Source organism: Triticum aestivum, chromosome 3B (genome assembly GCF_018294505.1).
Source record: "Triticum aestivum cultivar Chinese Spring chromosome 3B, IWGSC CS RefSeq v2.1, whole genome shotgun sequence".
NCBI lineage: Eukaryota > Viridiplantae > Streptophyta > Magnoliopsida > Poales > Poaceae > Triticum > Triticum aestivum.
In genome coordinates, this window is record NC_057801.1 from 261,382,007 (window position 1) to 261,400,603 (window position 18,597).

Genomic DNA, 18,597 nt, shown 5'->3' on the forward strand with positions numbered 1-18,597 from the left:
AAAAACTGACCAGGAGTCTCGCATCAGTCTACCACTTGCATTGGTGTCGTCAATTCGCCTTCCTCCGCCTAACCGATCGATCGCCATGGAGAAGCAGCAGCAGGAGAGGATGCTCCTCCAAGCCGCCTTCGACGGCAACCTCCGCCTCGTCAAAAGTAACCCGACCAAGCTCGTGTTTGCTCTTTTTATCTTAGGGTTCGTTGGTCTGCCCTAGGTGTGGATCCAAGTGTGTTTAGTGCTAAGCATTTCCCGTCGCGCGCGTGTGCCAAGAGATGGCGCGGAGGCTCAACTCGGGGCCAGGCGAGGCGGCCATCATGGCGGCGGTGGTTGACGGAAACAGCGGGAACAGCGCGCTGCACCTGGCGGCCATGGAGGAGAAGATGGACGTCTGCAGGTACCTCGTGGAGGACCTCCGCCTTGACATCAACCAAACCAACGACAATGGTTAGGTTGCCTTCCCTTCAATTCTGCATCTCTTATAGTTATACGGCCTGAAGAGAGTGTTCTGCAACTTATTTTTTGTCTTCCGAAAATAGAAAATAAAATGAACTGTTCTTTCTATGGGTTTCTTCTTTTTCGGGCCTTTCTATGGGTTTCAGTTTCTTAAATATTTTTGGCACCGCTGAAGTTTCAGTATTTCTGTGAAATTCAATGAAAGTGACGGCCATTCATCTGCAACACACTTGGCATATTGTTGGTTATCGTACGCTGCATACACTTATACTTAAATTCGTAGTTAGAGTTTAAGTATTTTGTATTCATGGGACATTTATACCAGCATATCTTGATTTTTTTTAATGTATAGGTGTCTCTTGCACCTTTATTTGTGCCTTTGTGCTATGTTTTAAACAGCAAACATAGGACAGTCACTGCGTAATGCATCAATTAGGACTAATGATGTTCCGGTTCCACGTTTAGCACTTTTAACAGTAATTGACCCGTGCCTTGTCCATAAAGGAACATTTGTATTGTTGAAGGCAGGTTTGATTTTGTGCTGAGCTCCTGGTCTTTGTTTTTCTTACAGGTGAAACTCCGCTATTCCTTTCTGCATTTTTCGGGAGAACCGTGGCTGCAAAATATCTTCTTGCTCATGATGCCGATCCAAAGTTAGGTGGTAAAACAGGATCGCCTCTCCATGCTGCTGCACACAAAGGTCTCTCTCTCTCTCTCACTCTCTCATGTACACACACAAATAGTATATATTTAGGAATAATATTTTCAATACTATTTAAGTGCATATGAAATCACACGATACAAACTGCAGTAGAAAACGATCGAGAGATCTAGAGGTTTCAGGAGTGGCCCCGGCCGTCATGCGGTCCAATCTGACCAACAAAACAGGCGCAAATGTATTGTTTAGTTATCCTGAGCATGGCCCTAGTTAACTTCTTAACTGTTCTGTCAAAATCTGAACTAGTATATTAGTCTAAAATCGTAATTTGGCTGGCAATTCTGATAAAGAGTATCTCGAGGTATGGTCAGGTGTCATGTATGTGTGAAAGACAAGTTAAATGTTGGAAAATAATTTGGAGTTATTAACTTTTTTATAATTTCTTCTCCAGAACATCAAGGAATAGTCAAACTGCTGCTTTCAAGAGGAATTGACGTGGATATACCTTCCCCGCTTGGGACTCCGTTGCATTTGGCTGCTACTTATGGTCAAGATGGTACGATGAAGATTTTGTTGGAGCACCATGCAGATGTAAGACATCAGATCTCTGTACACACTGGGCTATTCAAAAGAAGAAGAAAAATCGGGTTTGTTAAGACCTTTAAGAATGTATACATCCCATTGACGCTATCATGCACTGGAATGGGAACAACGTGGCTACTTTTACTTTGGTACATGAAGAGTTTATTTTGGTACAAAGCTACGGATATATATTCAGCATTTGATCATAATTACGTAGTTCTTTTGAAGTGAAACACAGTCACTTCCCCACAGTATGTTAAATATTATGTCTAATTTCTTTGTGAACATCACCAATGCATGCATAATATATAACACCAAATGAGGTGATATTATTTCTCTAATTTTCCTTTCTTCACGTATGGGAAATTGATCCATCCACTTTCTGCAGCCAAACAAGGTTCTCAACCTTGATGATACCCCATTGAGTATGGCCATAAGGCCCATACCAACTGCATCGGTGAACTGTGTGAAGCTACTCATTAAGGTTAGTCACCTTCCTTCGTGGATCTCCGTTAGGCTATGTTCGGTTAAACCTCTCCTGGAGAGGATTGGGGAGGTTTGGACGGGATTGACGTGGATTTTAGCTTAGCGGGGAATGAATCCTCCCCAATCCACTCCAATCCTCTTCAAAACTCATGCAACCGAACAAGCCCTTAAGTGTATTCTGTAGGACAATTTTATCCCATCATGAGTAAGTTGTCTTTGTATTGCATCTCAAGCACTAACTCAGGTGATCAAATAATTAATTTACCCAGGCTGGCGCTGATGTGAATTTCACTGACTCGAATGGTGGTAGTTACGTGGCGTTGGCAGCAACTTGTGGCTCAGCTGGCATCATGAACTGTTTACTAGAAGCTGGTGCCAACCCGAATATTGCAGATGAAGTGAGTTATACAGTTTCCAGTTTGACTGCTGTCAGGCTCTACTTTTCATGCGTACTTTGTGTTGGTATTTACCTGATCGACTACTATTGGTCCTCTATGAGGTCAAGCAGTAGAATAAGCTGATCTGCCCCCATTTGTTCTTTTCGTAAATTTCCATAGATAAATTTATGCACTAAAAGTGACACACTTCTCTTAAGATTTTCGTTACAATTAACTGCAGAAATTAACGCAAGATTTTCTTGGATGAGGATGGGTGAGGGCATCAGGCTATTTCATAATTGCTTCACGCATTTGATATTGTGCGAAATATATTTAGTTATTTGTTTGAAATGTGCTGAGTTTTCAATCATATTGGCATGTAAATTGTTTGCAACTGCACATGATATTTATATTAATGATTATTGATTGCGAAATCAACAATGTCTTCTGCTCTTGCAGTTTGGTATAACTCCAATTGAAGTTGCTGCTTCCCAAGGCAAAAGAGAAATTGTTGAAATGTTATTTCCCGTAACTTCTCCGATTTCAAAGCTTCCCGATTGGAGCATTGACGGGATCATTTCGCATGTGAAAACTTTTGGTTTGCAGCAGGTATGTGTCTCTTTCTATGATCACTTGTAGTTCCATAATACTTTCTTTGTTTCACTATATCTGCCATCAGCTCACTATGCATATGAACTCAGAAAAAACCCAGATCTAAGAAATATTTTATGAGAAATGATAATACCCCTACTAAATGACATGCAAGTATGCAAGATTGCTAGCACTTAATCTCATTCAAATCATTAAATTAGGGGTAGATAGTGGAAACACTATTAAATATACACTTGATTTTGGCTGTGGACAATTATTTTAAGCAGAGATTTCAAGGCATGTGACAGTTAAAAGGCATTAACTCATATTTTTTATTTTAAGGAGTAAAACCACACCTAGCTGAACTCTTATCCGGCTTAACTCCTTATAATCTTTAAGCACCGGCTCTTTAGGCCCTCAAATATACTCGAACGGCACCACTTCTCATGATAAATTTTGGCCCTGCCCCCCCCCCCCCCCCCCCCGGCTCCAACCGCATTGACGCCGGTGTTGCCTCTGGCGTCCACCTGTAGGCCCGCTGACACCCTGCAACCTCCGCACTGATCCACCCGCCAGTCACCGGAATAGACAGATATCTCCGCCGCTGCCGCCTTTATCCTGTGGCCGAAAAAACAACCAGACATGCTTCGTTTGTTCCAAATCGAAGCCGGCGGATGACGGAGATGATGTAGAACGCTTGCCGAGGAGCTTTGTGGCGTCGTTATTGCGCCAAGAGCGGCGATTTTTGTAGGCAACCGGCGAGCTTTGTCATCACCCGGGGAGTTTGATTTGAGGCCCGCCGTCGACTGCGGCCGTCTACTGCCTTGCTTGTCGTCCACCCCTAGCTTCGGATTCGATCAACTCCGCCAGTCGAAGCTCTAACCTTCTCCGCCGGAAAGGTGTTCGACGAATTGCTTAGGTGCGCTTTCTATAGCTATTTTCATTACGTGTTGTTTTTGCGATCAAATTCAACCCAGAATATTTATGCATAGGGTAGATGAAGAGTTTGAGGGAGATGGTCTTCGACGACTCTTTGTCGGAAGAGGAGGAAGAAGATGATGATTTTGAAATCGCCATTATGGTGATTGTTAATAATGACTTTCGGAGACCAAGACTAGGATCATAGTTTGGCCGCTTGTGCATCAATCGAGATAGAGCAGAGGGCCATGAGAAGCTTATGAAGGATTATTTCAATCCTAATGCAACCTACCCGGAGAAGTATTTTCTTCCGTGGTTTTGGATGCACCGTTGTCTCTTCCTCACCATTGCAAGAGCTGTGGAGAAGCATGATGAATGGTTTAAATTGAGGAGGTATGCATCAGGGGAGATAAGTGCGAGCCCATTAATGAAGTGTGTCGCGTCTGTTCAAGTGCTTACATATGGGTGTTGGGCCGATGCCATTATTGACTATGTCCGCATCAGGGAAGATTCAATCTTGTAGGGCATTCAAAGATACACACGAGCCATGATTGAGATGGGGAAGAGTACTTGAGGGCTCCCAATGATGAAGATGCCGAGAGGCTTTTGGCTTTGAGTGAAAAAAATGGATGGCATGGTATGCTTGGATCAATTGATTGCATGCACTGGACATAGAAGAATTGTCTTGTGGGATGAAATGTTCAGTACAAAGGGCACCCAAAAGATCCAACAATCGTTCTTGAGGCAGTTGCATTGGATGATCTATGGATTTGGCATTCATACTTTGGATTGCCTGGCTCTCATAATGATCTGAATGTGTTGTCGAGATTATCACTATTTGGAAGGCTTTTTGCTGAAGGGGAGCCTTGGCGCAGTGGTAAAGCTACTGCCTTGTGACCATGAGGTCATGGGTTCAAGTCCTGGAAACAGCCTCTTACAGAAATGTAGGGAAAGGCTGCGTACTATAGACCCAAAGTGGTCGGACCCTTCCCTGGACCCTGCGCAAGCGGGAGCTACATGCACCAGGTTGCCCTTTTGCTGGAGATGCTCCTCCCTGCAACTATGTTGTCAATGATGACCGTCAATACACAATGGGTTACTACCTTGCAGATGGCATCTATCTTCCACGGACCACATTTGTGAAGACAACCACGCGACCTAAAGGCATTAAGAGATCCCACTTTGCAATGCGTGAATAGTGTGCTTCAGAAGCGCTTTGCCATTGTTCATGGCCCTGCCGAGTATTCGAACCCACTGGTCCTATGGCAAATAATGACATGTTGCATCATCTCGCATAACATGATCATTGAAGATGAGAGAGCCGTGCCAGAGAACTTTCTGTACATCACCAATGGGATCCTGTTGAGCCGGAACATGATGCAAACAACATGCATTGATTCCTCGCAGCGCATCGAAGCATCGATACCTAGCTCCAAGATGATCTTGTTTAGCATCGGTGGCTACTCCATAGCACCGGTTGATTGTTGTGCTTCTATCATGCCCTTCACATCATTTGGACCCTTGCGTGTTTGAATCCGAATAATTTGTTGTGAACTTTAATTTTCTAATATTCATGAATTTTGTGAACTTTGATTGTTAAGTTTGGATTTAATGTGTGTGCAAATATGTAGTTGAAATGTAGTACATACACAAAAACTTAGAAGAATTGGCGATAGTTATTTTTAGGGATTTAAGTTCTAAGGGTTCGGCTAGGAATTATTTTTCATTAGCGGATCAAATATAAAGAGTGCAAGGAGCTATTGAGCAGAAATCCAATTCGGGCTTTGGAGCGTACGCTCCTGCGTGTCAAAAATACTTTTTGCAAATGTCAAAATTTTGAAAAAAAAATCGATATGTACATCATCACACGTAAACGCTACTGGCAAATTTTTAGGGGGAAAGATTAGGCATTTTGACCTGTGCAAAAAAAAAGACGAACACCAAATGTTATTACTTAATTTTGTTTTTTTGACCGACGAAGCACTGCTATTCCGTTCATCATGAAAATTGTCAAGCAAACTTGTTACACTAACATGAACATGTACAAATAAAATTCAGAATTTTAACATTTATTATTATTATTTCTGAATTTACTGTTCATCCAGGAGCATATGCTCCTCTAAGCCAAAACGGCCATCCCGCTATTGGTGGGGCTAAATTATAAGGGACCGGCTAGAGATGCCCTGAGTGAAATGGAGGGAGAATTATTTACAGTTGCTATTAATCGCCTGTTCTTATGCCATATGCTTATCCTTGGTAATGAATTAATGATATTGATAAATGATAACAACTGAAATTTATGTGCAAAGTGTCTAAATACAGCTTCTTGTCAGTATTAGTTTGACATATTTGTTTTGACCTTGGATGTTTTTGTAATCAGGATAAACTTAAGTGTCAGAAGAAAAGAGCTGAATTGAAATTAAAAGCTGCTGAGGCTTTTAAGAGAAGTGAATATATGATGGCAGCAGAGATGTATACTGTTGTAAGTTACTGTGCTTAATCTTTATTTCTTGAAGGCTGTTTGATTAAAAAAAAAATGCCAATTACGTAACTTGCTTGAAGGCTGCTTTAATAAAAAAAAATGGTCGAGGCTCTACTTCAGTTACTAAAAAAATGCCAATTACATTGCCTTGCAGTGTTGTTTTTTATTTTTACTGCCGGAACTCTGTTTTAGTATGGCAAAAAGGAATGTAATTGCTGTAATGCAGGCAATGGAACTTGGCCCTAGCTCAGATGATTATGCAACCCTGCTAGCAAATAGGAGTCTCTGTTTGTTGCGCTTGGAAAATGGACCTATGGCTCTCAAAGATGCTACTTTGTGTAGAATGATGCGACCCAACTGGCCAAAAGCCTGCTATCGACAAGGGGCTGCTTTTATGCGTCTGAAGGTAACAAAACAACGAAGTAGTTATGTTCAATCTTGTACGATCATGGAATTCATCGATGCTGTTTACTTATAGGACTACGAAAAAGCATGTGAGGCTTTCGCAGAAGGCCTAAAGTTGGACCCCAAAGCCGTTGACATTGAGAATGCTTTAAGGTAAATTTTACGTGTTCTCCTAGTCCTGTGGAAGATAAAAAAATCATTTCTTATATAAGAAGTTTTAAAACTGCAAAGTGTTTATGCAGTGCAAGTGAGTGATATTTTTTTTCCATCTTAAGTTTTATTGTATATGAAGGATGATCTAAACTCTAGTTGAATGTGAGGTGGATTCTGGTTCCATAGATTTATGAAAAAAAGAGGGGACCTTTGTTCTACTTTTATTTTTATTTTGGAAAAGATTGTATAGAAGTTGCTCCTTATGCTCACCTTGACTTTGTTATCACAGGGAAGCAACTGCAATGAAGACTTAACCTACACGCATTACATGATACCTTGCGTAGTTGTGGCTCTCTTGTTGCTAGGTCGAGGATCAGGATATCCCAGTTGTTCGCTACTTCTGTGGTATTTACCTACAGCAACAGTGCAAGCCTCACTTTTTTAAGACTTCTGGTTGCCTCCATCGTGTGTAAACATTACTGAATGCGATGGATGTGTATCTAGTTTCAGTTCAAAGTCAACAAAATGCTTTAGATTGAGTTCTTGTCTGTCTTCTAGATTTTTCTTGCTTTCTTTACTATTTTTTTAGAACGTAGACGTCAGGGATGTCCGGCTTTAAATTAATAAAGCCCACATAGGTAGCGTACACAACCAAACGACCAGTCACACAGTATAAGACATACACCGACGAAAATGGAGTCCATTACATGGCAAATCCAGCCGGAACTAAAGAGCACGCAGGCTCAGATAGGATCACATCCAAAAGGGCCACCCTTCCCTAAGAGGTATCAGTAGGCGACGACGGAGCTCGTGCCGCGGAGTAGACAGAGCGGAGACGAGCTAGAGCCAGCTGGTGCAGATCAGAGTCCTGTTGCCTTCCCAGTGGAGCCCATTGCTGCAAGAACAAGATGCATTTGTAGATGACGTTAGCTGGGTGAGAGGGGAACACGCCCTCAATGGTAAACTTGTTACGGATATGCCACAAAGCCCACAGCATGGCCGCCGCACATGTCCACATAACACGACGCGCAGATCCCTGGACCGAGGACAGATAGGACACAAGCTCGGGACGAGAGCGGGGGTCCCAAACCACCCCCGCGGCCTCACGAACCGCGCTCCAGGCAAAACGCGCCAAAGAGCACCGGAAGAACACATGATCTGCATCTTCCGGGGAGCCACACAAGGCACAGGGCCCGGAGGCTGGGCCATTGCGTTTGGCAATGTTGATGGAAGTAGGAAGGCGCTCTTGACAAAGTTGCCAGAGGAACACCTTGATCTTGAGAGGAATCCGAGCCTTCCAAAGCCCCGCGATAGCCAAAGGGACATGTCCACGGGTCAGCTATCTGTACAGGGACTTGACAGAAAATTTGCCAGAGCCCGATAGCCTCCAGGACACCAAGTCCGCGCTACTCGACAGGCGCACGTCCGCGATCAAAGCCTGAAGGCGATCCCACTCCACCCTTTCAGGGCCCGTGAGCTCCCGTCTGAAGAAAATTGGGGGAGGGGAGGAGCTGATAGCCGAAGCCACTAGTTGGTTGGGCTGCACTGCGATGGTGTAAAGGAGGCGGAATTCAGACCAAAGAGGGTGCTCGCCAATCCAAGTGTCGAGCCAGAAACGGGGGGAGAGTCCGTTATTGACCGAAAACCTCGCGCCCCTGGCAAAGTATGGTTTAAGGGATTGAATGGAATTCCAAAAAGGAGATCCATGGGTCGCAGCCCGAAAGAAATTCCCGTCCGGAAAGTACTTTGCACGGAGAAGATCCATCCAGAGGCCCGTCTCTCCCTGAGACAGTTTCCAGATCCACTTACACATAAGAGCGATATTCATCAACTTAGAGTTGATGATCCCCAGGCCCCCCTGGGCTTTAGGTCTGCACACGGCTTGCCATTTAACCATGTGGTATTTACGCTTCGGACTCGCTCCTTCCCAAAAGAAACGGGCCCGCGGGGTCTCCATTTTAGTGTGGACCCCATCAGCCAACAGGAACAGGCCAATGGCAAACATAGGCAGGGACGAAAGGCTGGAATTAGTAAGAATTAGTCTAGCCCCTGAAGACATAAAACGGCCTCTCCACGGGCAAACCCTACCCGCCACCTTAGTGCAGAGAGGGTCCCAATCGACCATCGTGCTTTTTTTCGTTGCGATCGGGAGGCCAAGGTAAGTGAAAGGCAGTTTTCCCAATTTGCAGTTAAGCAAATTTGCTACCCGCACGCTATCGGCCGCATCCATCCCTATGGACACCACTTCACATTTGTGAAAATTTATTTTCAACCCGGACATAAGTTCAAAACTAAGGAGAATGGCTTTTATCGTTGCGATACTATGTTGGTCCGGTTCAAATAGGAGGAGGGTGTCATCCGCATACTGAAGGTGTGACACGCCTCCCGGGATCAAATTGCCAACCACTCCCCTGATATGGCCGGCAATCCGAGCTTTGTCTAGCATGGCGCCCAGGGCGTCTGCCACAAAGTTAAAGAGCAGCGGCGGGGCCGGGTCCCCTTGACGTAGCCCCCGCTTGTTACGGAAGAAGTTCCCTACTTCTCCGTTGACCGCAATCGCTGTTTGGCCCCCCGAGACCAATTGCATCATGCGGTGGACCCACATAGACAAAAATCCTCGGTCCAGAAGGATGTGACAGAGAAACTCCTAGTTCACTATGTCGTACGCCTTCTCAAAGTCTAACTTCAGAAGGATAGCAGGCTGACGTGAGCGTTTAACGAGTGAATGATCTCTTGGAGGACCAAAGGCGCCCTCCAGAATGTTACGACCACGAATGAAAGCCGATTGATTCCTACTAATAATACGCTGAGCTATCGGAGACATGCGAGAGGAACACGCCTTAGCGCAAATTTTAAAGAGGACATTGATGAACGCAATCGGTCTAAACAGTCTAATACAGTCCGCTCCATTGACTTTGGGGATCAAAGATAGAACCCCAAAGTTAAGACGAGAGATATCTACATTATCGCGCATGAACCCATTGCATACGTCGAAAATTGGCCCTTTAAGCACGTGCCAAAACCGTTTGAACATCGCCACCGGCCACCCATCAGGACCCGGAGCGGTGTCCGATTTCATCACGAGGACCGCCGCATCAATCTCCTGGGGGAGGAAGGCCAACCCTAAGGCCTCATTTTCGGCGTCCGTAACTCGCAGCGCAGGATCCCAGACATCCGCCCGCAGCCGGGCTCTGGGCTCTTCCCTGGAGCCCATTAACTGGAGATAGAACTCATAAATGTGTCAAACTATGTCCTGTTGACGCAAAAGGAGCCCCTGCTCCGATTGCAGGCGTAGGATGGCGCATTTACGACGACGCCCATTGGCGTACGCGTGGAAATACTGAGTGTTCGCATCTCCCTTGAGAGTCCACTTAATGCCACCGCGTCTACGCCGGTACTCCTCCTCAGCCCGAAGGAGGGACTCAATTTGGGCCTCAATGGCGTAGCGCTGGGCCCATTCTTGAACCGAGAAGCCTTGCGCGTCTGCCACCGCGTCCATACGGGCGAGGTCCGCGGTCAGCCTTACCCGCAACAGCTTATTATCGCGTCCCTGGTTGGCCCCCCAACCTTTGAGGGCCGCACGCAAACCGGCCCTCGTGGATATCCAGAACTCCATTTGCCCGCGCGTGTGACCTATCTTGGCTACGCAAGACGACCACTTGCATTGGAAAATTTGATCGAAATCCGGAACCTCAAACCACGCCATTTCAAAGAAAAAATGGGGGTTTCGTTTTACCCTATCCTCCCCTGAGGACAGGATAAGGGGGATGTGGTCAGACCCGATCAGCGTTTCCGCATGTAGGGAGCACAAGGGGAATAGCATTTCCCACTCTGCGGACATGAAAACTCTGTCCAGCACCGACCGCACCGGCGTAAGATGTTTGTTGGTCCACGCGAATCGTGCTCCCACGCGAGCCACTTCCCTAAGTGCCATGGCTGCAATCGCATCATTAAACAGGGACACCCTTGCCCAGTTAATGATGACGTTGTTCTTATCCGCTCCCGAGCGAATTAAGGTGAAATCGCCACCCACCAGGACTAGTAGGTTAAGCGCACGAAGGATCGCTACCTTCGCCTGAAGCTCGACCAAAAAGTCGTGCGAGAGCGCGTGGTCGGCTGGGCCATAAACAATAATGACCTCCCACTAGCATAGAGTCGCGCGATGACGAACGTGAGCCGACAGGAAAAATCTACCGGAATCCCACGCCACCACCTTGCAACAAACTTGGTTAATGCCAAGCAGCAAGCCCCCGAGTGTCCCACCGCAGGTACCCATTGCCACATGAAGCGCTCGAGCGGGTCAACAGCTAACAGGTCCCGGTGAGAAAAATCTGCCTTGATGGTTTCCTGTAGGCCGATTACGTCTATCCCCTCCTCATGGACGAACTCTTTCAGCTGAGTCCGCCTCCCAGCGTGGCCGAAGCCACGAATATTCCAGAAGAAAAAACGCATTAAATAATGCGGTTGCGGAGGCGAATACCGCGAGCGGTAACCGCTTTGGCCACACGTCGTGTCCTGCCAGGAGGACGGGTTTGAGGGGACGACGCAGCCTCTGCTGTAGTGTCCGCTTGATCGGGCCGCACAACGGTCACCAGAGAAGCCCCTGCTTCGTCTGCTGCTGGCGCCGCGCGGGCCACCGCTGCCTGAGCGAGCGCGGCCTGCGCGATTTCCTTCGAGCGAATGAGCGACAAAAGTTCCCGAGCCTCACCCTCATCGGACAAATCCACCCCGCTATCCTCTAAAATACCCCCGAGACACGCATCTGAATATTCGTCCAAGATTGTAAAACGGGGCGGGGGATTACCTTCAATCTCCATGTTCTTTGGAGCCACCAGAAGTTGAGCACGCTGCAGCGCAGGGAGATTGCCCTTGGTGCCTTTGGAGCGCGCGCTGACCCGCTCCTGCGATGCCGGGGTCACCACCACCGCCTTGGAGCGCTTGGCCGTGGGGATGGCCGCTGTCTTGGACACCGCCGCCCTCATCGCAGCAGAGGAAGGAGGCGGAGCAGCCAGCGAAGACCCACCAGCCGAACCCCAGGTGAGGCCAGCGCCATCACCACCGGCCGGTGCGAGGCAGGCGTGCCCGCACGGGCCGATGGTGGGCTCTCCGGCGCCACCGGGGGCGTCTTGTGACCCGCCACCTTCTTGTTGGACCGAGTCCCACCACCACCCTGGCCTGGCGCACACGCAGGCGCCGGAGAGCGCGCCACGGACGCACGTGCCCCGCCCATCTCCACACCAGGGGAGACGAGCATCGAGCGCCCCTCTGAGTCGCAGGAGGCTGAGACGCCCTTGTCCATGTCGAGGCCGATCGACATGTTGGAGCTGTACTGGTTGAAGCTCGTTTCGTTGCTGCCCACAACACCTTGGCGCTCCTCTTGGTCTTTTGCCACCTCCCCAGCCGGAGCCGCAGGCACGGGACCCTTGTCCTAGAGCCCCAGCTTGTCCCAGGACGCGGTGTCGATTGAGTCGTCCCCCATGCTTGTGTCTCGATCCAGATCCTTGCCGTCCGATCCCTTGTCCAAGGCAGCTGGGGGAGGGGGAGAAGGCGCAGCACCCTGTAGGCCATCCGCCTCGGCCTCCAACCGGATAGTGAAGCCCTCGCTATTGAACCATAGTTGGACATAACCACGGAGCTTGGCTGGGGAGCGACAGGCAAAGCGCATCCGCACCGGACCGAGCCCAGCCAGTGACGCCTTGTCCACCTCCATGGGTCGCCCTATCATCACGGTCCCTGCCATCAGACGATCCGCGCGGCGGTGCTTGGGTGGCACATCCCACAGTTTGACCCACACATCTGGCATGATCTTGGCCTTGGGTTCCTCTGGGAGGGATTCCTTGATCTCCGCCAAGATGTTGTTGAGGGAAAGAAACAGCTTGCCGCTGCCGGTCGCCATCCGGAGCAAGGCCTTGTTGGGGAAGACGACGGAGAAGAGATTCTCGCCAACCGCCGTCACTTGCCAGTCCCATTCCCCCTCGAAGAGATGAGGGAGCTCCGCCTCCAAGATGGGGACCGAGAGCAAGCCAGGCGCCGCCGAGATGACTGCCGCGTCCGACTCTAGCAGGACGCGCACCTCCTCGCCCTCCGTCTCCACGTAGGCTAGGCAGAAGAAACCCTCGCCGGGGATGGCGTTGCCCATGATCTGGAGGAGCAGAGGCCGCCCGCGCGTGGGGCAGTGGGTCGATGCATGCCCCTCCCCTTGGCACACGACGCAGAGGGACTTGAACTGACACATGTTCTGATAGTGGCCCACCCTGCCGCACTTGAAGCATTCCGGCCCGTCCGCCTCCTCCACTGGGATTGGGGCCTCGGCCGAACCCTTCGAGGTCGTCGCCCCGGCCACCAGAGCAAGCTGCGACGAGCTGCCCCCCTTCTACTTCTGCTTTTTAGCCAGCGGATCCCCTGCCCGCTCGCCGCTCAGAGGGAGCAAGGACTCCTTCCTCTTAAGCTCCTTCTTCTGCTCCAAACCCCGCCGCTGATACTCCTCTTTCTTCTTCCTCTTGCGCTCGTGCTCCTCCTGCTGCTTCCTCTCTTGCTCCGCGGTCCACCATGGCGGCGGCGGCCCCCAAGGCCCCTCCTCCGCGGAAAGCACCGGCGCCTTGGCGAGCGCCTTCGCCCGTAGATCTTGTTCGCGCTGACGCTCCGCAACCGGAACCGGAGGAGACATGGGGGGCTTCTCCACCCGACCGGATCCCATCCGCACCGCGGTCGCAAACGAGAAGGTGAGAGGAGGAGGAGGGATGGAGCGGCACAGGCGGCAAGCACGATGCCCGAATCGCCGCACTTGCGAGGGGGATGCGGGAAACCCTAGTGAGAGATCAAGGGCACCCGCGGGCAGCCATAACCACTTATAAGGGGGCGGGGCCGGCCGCTCAACCCCAGCCGCGACGGGCTCAGGCCGAAACACGCTGGGCCACAAGGCTAGCGGGCCTGGGATGCCCGGCCCAAGAGATGTGGAGTGCCCCTGCGCCTCCACGGGCGGGGGCATGCCCGACGCGCCCGCAGGTGTTGGGGAACATAGTAATTTCAAAAAAATTCCTACGCACATGAAAGATCATGGTGATGATATAGCAACGAGGGGAGAGTGTTGTCTACGTACCCTCGTAGACCGAAGCGGAAGCGTTGACGCAACATAGAGGAAGTAGTCGTACGTCCTCCGGTTCAACCGATCCAAGTACCGTTACTCCGGCACCTCCGAGTTCTTGACACGCGTACAGCTCGATGACGCACCCTCGATCTCCGATCCAGCAGAGGCGCCGAGGGGCAATTCCGTCAGCACGACGGCGTGGTGACGATATTGATGTTCTCCTGTTGCAGGGCTTCGCCTAAGCACCGCTACAATATGACCGAGGTGTAATATCGTGGAGGGGGGCACCGCACACGGCTAAGGAACGATCAATGATCAACTTGTGTGTTCTAGGGTGCCCCCCTACCCCCGTATATAAAGGAGGGAGGGAGGAGGTGGCCGGCCCTAGGGTGGGCGCGCCATGAGGAGGGGGAAACCTACTCCAAGTAGGTTTCCCTCTCTTTTCCTTATCTTATTTGGAGGGGGAAGGAAAGAGTACTAGTATTAGGAAGTAGTACTAGTAGTAGTAATAGGAAGAGGGGGAAGGAGAAAGGAAAGGGGGGGCCGGCCCCCTCCCCAATTCGGATTGGGCTTGGGGGGGCGCGCCCCCCTCCCTTGCTCCTTCTCTCTTCTTCCTACATGGGCCCAATAAGGCCCATATACCTCCCGGGGGGTTCCGGTAACCTCCCGGGGCTCCAAACTTCTCCGGAACCTTTCCGGTGTCCAAATATATCCGTCCAATATATCAATCTTTATGTCTCGACCATTTCGAGACTCCTCGTCATGTCCGCAATCATATCCGGGACTCCGAACAACCTTCGGTACATCAAAATACATAAACTCATAATATAACTGTCATCGAAACCTTAAGCGTGCGGACCCTACGGTTCGAGAACGATGTAGACATGACTGAGACACATCTCTGGTCAATAACCAATAGCGGGACCTGGATGCCCATATTGGTTCCTACATATTCTACGAAGATCTTTATCGGTCAAACCGCATAACAACATACGTTGTTCCCTTTGTCATCGGTATGTTACTTGTCCGAGATTCGATCGTCGGTATCCAATACCTAGTTCAATCTCGTTATCGACAAGTCTCTTTACTCGTTCTGTAATACTTCATCTTATAACTAACTCATTAGTTACATGCTTGCAAGGCTTAGGTGATGAGCATTGCCGAGAGGGCCCAGAGATACCTCTCCGACAATCGGAGTGACAAAACCTAATCTCGAATTATGCTAACTCAACATGTACCTTCGGAGACACCTGTAGTACTCCTTTATAATCACCCAGTTACGTTGTGACGTTTGGTAGTACCCAAAGTGTTCCTCCGGTAAACGGGAGTTACACAATTCTCATAGTTACAGGAACATGTATAAGTCATGAAGGAAGCAATAGCAGAATACTAAACGATCAAGTGCTAAGCTAACGGGATGGGTCATGTCAATCACCTCATTCTCCTAATGATGTGATCCCATTAATCAAATGACAACACATGTCAATGGTTAGGAAACATAACCATCTTTGATTAATGAGCTAGTCAAGTAGAGGCATACTAGTGACTATATGTTTGTCTATGTATTCACACATGTATCATGTTTCCGGTTAATACAATTCTAGCATGAATAATAAACATTTATCATGAAATGAGGAAATAAATAATAACTTTATTATTGCCTCTAGGGCATATTTCCTTCAGTCTCCCACTTGCACTAGAGTCAATAATCTAGATTACATAGTAATGATTCTAACACCCATGGAGTCTTGGTGCTGATCATGTTTTGCTCGTGAGAGAGGCTTAGTCAACGGGTCTGCAACATTCAGATCCGTATGTATCTTGCAAATCTCTATGTCTCCCACTTGGACTTGATCCCGAATGGAATTGAAGCGTCTCTTGATGTGCTTGGTCCTCTTGTGAAATCTGGATTCCTTTGCCAAGGCAATTGCACCAGTATTGTCACAGAAGATCTTCATTGGTCCCGATGCACTAGGTATGACACCTAGATCGGAAATGAACTCCTTCATCCAGACTCCTTCATTTGCTGCTTCAGAAGCAGCTATGTACTCCGCTTCACATGTAGATCCCGCCACGACGCTTTGTTTAGAACTGCACCAACTTACAGCTCCACCGTTTAATAAAAACACGTATCCGGTCTGCGATTTAGAATCGTCCGGATCAGTGTCAAAGCTTGCATCGACGTAACCATTTACGACTAGCTCTTTGTCACCTCCATATACGAGAAACATATCCTTAGTCCTTTTCAGGTATTTCAGGATGTTCTTGACCGCTGTCCAGTGATCCACTCCTGGATTACTTTGGTACCTACCTGCCAAGCTTATTGCTAAGCATACGTCAGGTCTGGTACACAGCATTGCATACATGATAGAGCCTATGGCTGAAGCATAGGGAACATCTTTCATTTTCTCTCTATCTTCTGCTGTGGTCGGGCATTGAGTTTGACTCAACTTTACACCTTGTAGCACAGGCAAGAATCCTTTCTTTGCCTGATCCATTTTGAACTTTTTCAAAATTTTGTCAAGGTATGTACTTTGTGAAAGTCCTATTAAGCGTCTTGATCTATCTCTATAGATCTTGATGCCCAATATGTAAGCAGCTTCACCGAGGTCTTTCATAGAAAAACTTTTATTCAAGTATCCCTTTATGCTATCCAGAAATTCTATATCATTTCCAATTAATAATATGTCATCAACATATAAAACTAGAAATGCTACAGAGCTCCCACTCACTTTCTTGTAAATACAGGCTTCTCCAAAAGTCTGTATAAAACCATATGCTTTGATCACACTATCAAAACGTTTATTCCAACTCCGAGATGCTTGCACCAGTCCATAAATGGAACGTTGGAGCTTGCACACTTTGTCAGCACTTTTTGGATCAACAAAACCTTCAGGTTGCATCATATACAACTCTTCTTCTAGAAATCCATTCAAGAATGCAGTCTTGACATCCATTTGCCAAATTTCATAATCATGAAATGCAGCAATAGCCAACATGATTCGGACAGACTTAAGCATCGCTACGGGTGAGAAAGTCTCATCGTAGTCAACCCCTTGAACTTGTCGAAAACCTTTTGCAACAAGTCGAGCTTTGTAGACAGTAACATTACCATCAGCGTCAGTCTTCTTCTTAAAGATCCATTTATTCTCAATGGCTTGCCGATCATCGGGCAAGTCAACCAAAGTCCATACTTTGTTTTCATACATGGATCCTATCTCAGATTTCATGGCCTCTAGCCATTTTGCGGAATCTGGGCTCATCATCGCTTCCTCATAGTTCGTAGGTTCATCATGGTCTAGTAACATGACTTCCAGAATAGGATTTCCGTACCACTCTGGTGCGGATCTTACTCTGGTAGACCTACGAGGTTCAGTAGAAACTTGATCTGAAGTTTCATGATCAATATCATTAGCTTCCTCACTAATTGGTGTAGTTGTCACAGGAACCGGTTCTTGTGATGAACTACTTTCCAATAAGGGAGTAGATACAGTTATCTCATCAAGTTCTACTTTCCTCCCACTCACTTCTTTCGAGAGAAACTCCTTCTCTAGAAAGGATCCGATTTTAGCAACGAAAATCTTGCCTTCAGATCTGTGATAGAAGGTGTACCCAATTGTCTCCTTTGGGTATCCTATGAAGACACATTTCTCCGATTTGGGTTCGAGCTTATCTGGTTGAAGTTTCTTCACATAAGCATCGCAGCCCCAAACTTTGAGAAACGACAACTTTGGTTTCTTGCCAAACCACAGTTCATAAGGCGTCGTCTCAACGGATTTTGATGGTGCCCTATTTAACGTGAATGCGGCCGTCTCTAAAGCATAACCCCAAAACGATAGCGGTAAATCGGTAAGAGACATCATAGATCGCACCATATCAAGTAAAGTACGATTACGACGTTCGGACACACCATTTCGCTGTGGTGTTCCAGGTGGCGTGAGTTGCGAAACTATTCCACATTGTTTCAAATGTAAACCAAACTCGTAACTCAAATATTCTCCTCCACGATCAGATCGTAGAAACTTTATTTTCTTGTTACGATGATTTTCTACTTCACTCTGAAATTCTTTGAACTTTTCAAATGTTTCAGACTTGTGCTTCATCAAGTAGATATACCCATATCTGCTCAAATCATCTGTGAAGGTGAGGAAATAACGATATCCGCCACGAGCCTCAACATTCATCGGACCACATACATCTGTATGTATGATTTCCAACAAATCTGTTGCTCTCTCCATAGATCCGGAGAACGGTGTTTTGGTCATCTTGCCCATGAGGCACGGTTCGCAAGTACCAAGTGATTCATAATCAAGTGATTCCAGAAGTCCATCAGTATGGAGTTTCTTCATGCGTTTTACACCGATATGACCTAAACGGCAGTGCCACAAATATGTTGCACTATCAT

General features: G+C 47.8%; 1 protein-coding gene across 2 annotated transcripts; it reads left to right on the forward strand.

Annotated features, from left to right (window-relative positions):
* Positions 1-7,644, forward strand: LOC123065327 (ankyrin-3). 2 transcript variants are annotated; one of them, XR_006430962.1, is made up of 11 exons: positions 1-155; positions 271-444; positions 1,025-1,153; positions 1,563-1,702; positions 2,082-2,177; positions 2,449-2,577; positions 3,016-3,165; positions 6,446-6,547; positions 6,890-6,953; positions 7,026-7,105; positions 7,395-7,644. XR_006430962.1 is itself a non-coding variant. In XM_044488651.1 (11 exons), exons 1-11 carry the CDS (start codon positions 86-88, stop codon positions 7,417-7,419), a joined length of 1,275 nt encoding a protein of 424 aa, XP_044344586.1. In that variant the 5' UTR covers positions 1-85; the 3' UTR covers positions 7,420-7,644. The 2 variants fall into 2 exon arrangements, 1 of the variants encoding a protein (XP_044344586.1); XM_044488651.1 differs by having other exon boundaries at positions 6,774-6,953.
* Positions 7,645-18,597: the final 10,953 nt, after the last annotated feature.

What these genes read in the sequence shown, in the direction of transcription:
- LOC123065327 (XM_044488651.1), top strand. Translation starts at nt 86, where the DNA reads ATGGAGAAGCAGCAGCAGGAGAGGATGCTCCTCCAAGCCGCCTTCGAC. An exon ending in GTGTGAAGCTACTCATTAAG is followed by an intron (nt 2,178 to 2,448) that starts GTTAGTCACCTT and finishes TAATTTACCCAG; the next exon opens with GCTGGCGCTGATGTGAATTT. An exon ending in GACATTGAGAATGCTTTAAG is followed by an intron (nt 7,106 to 7,394) that starts GTAAATTTTACG and finishes TTGTTATCACAG; the next exon opens with GGAAGCAACTGCAATGAAGA.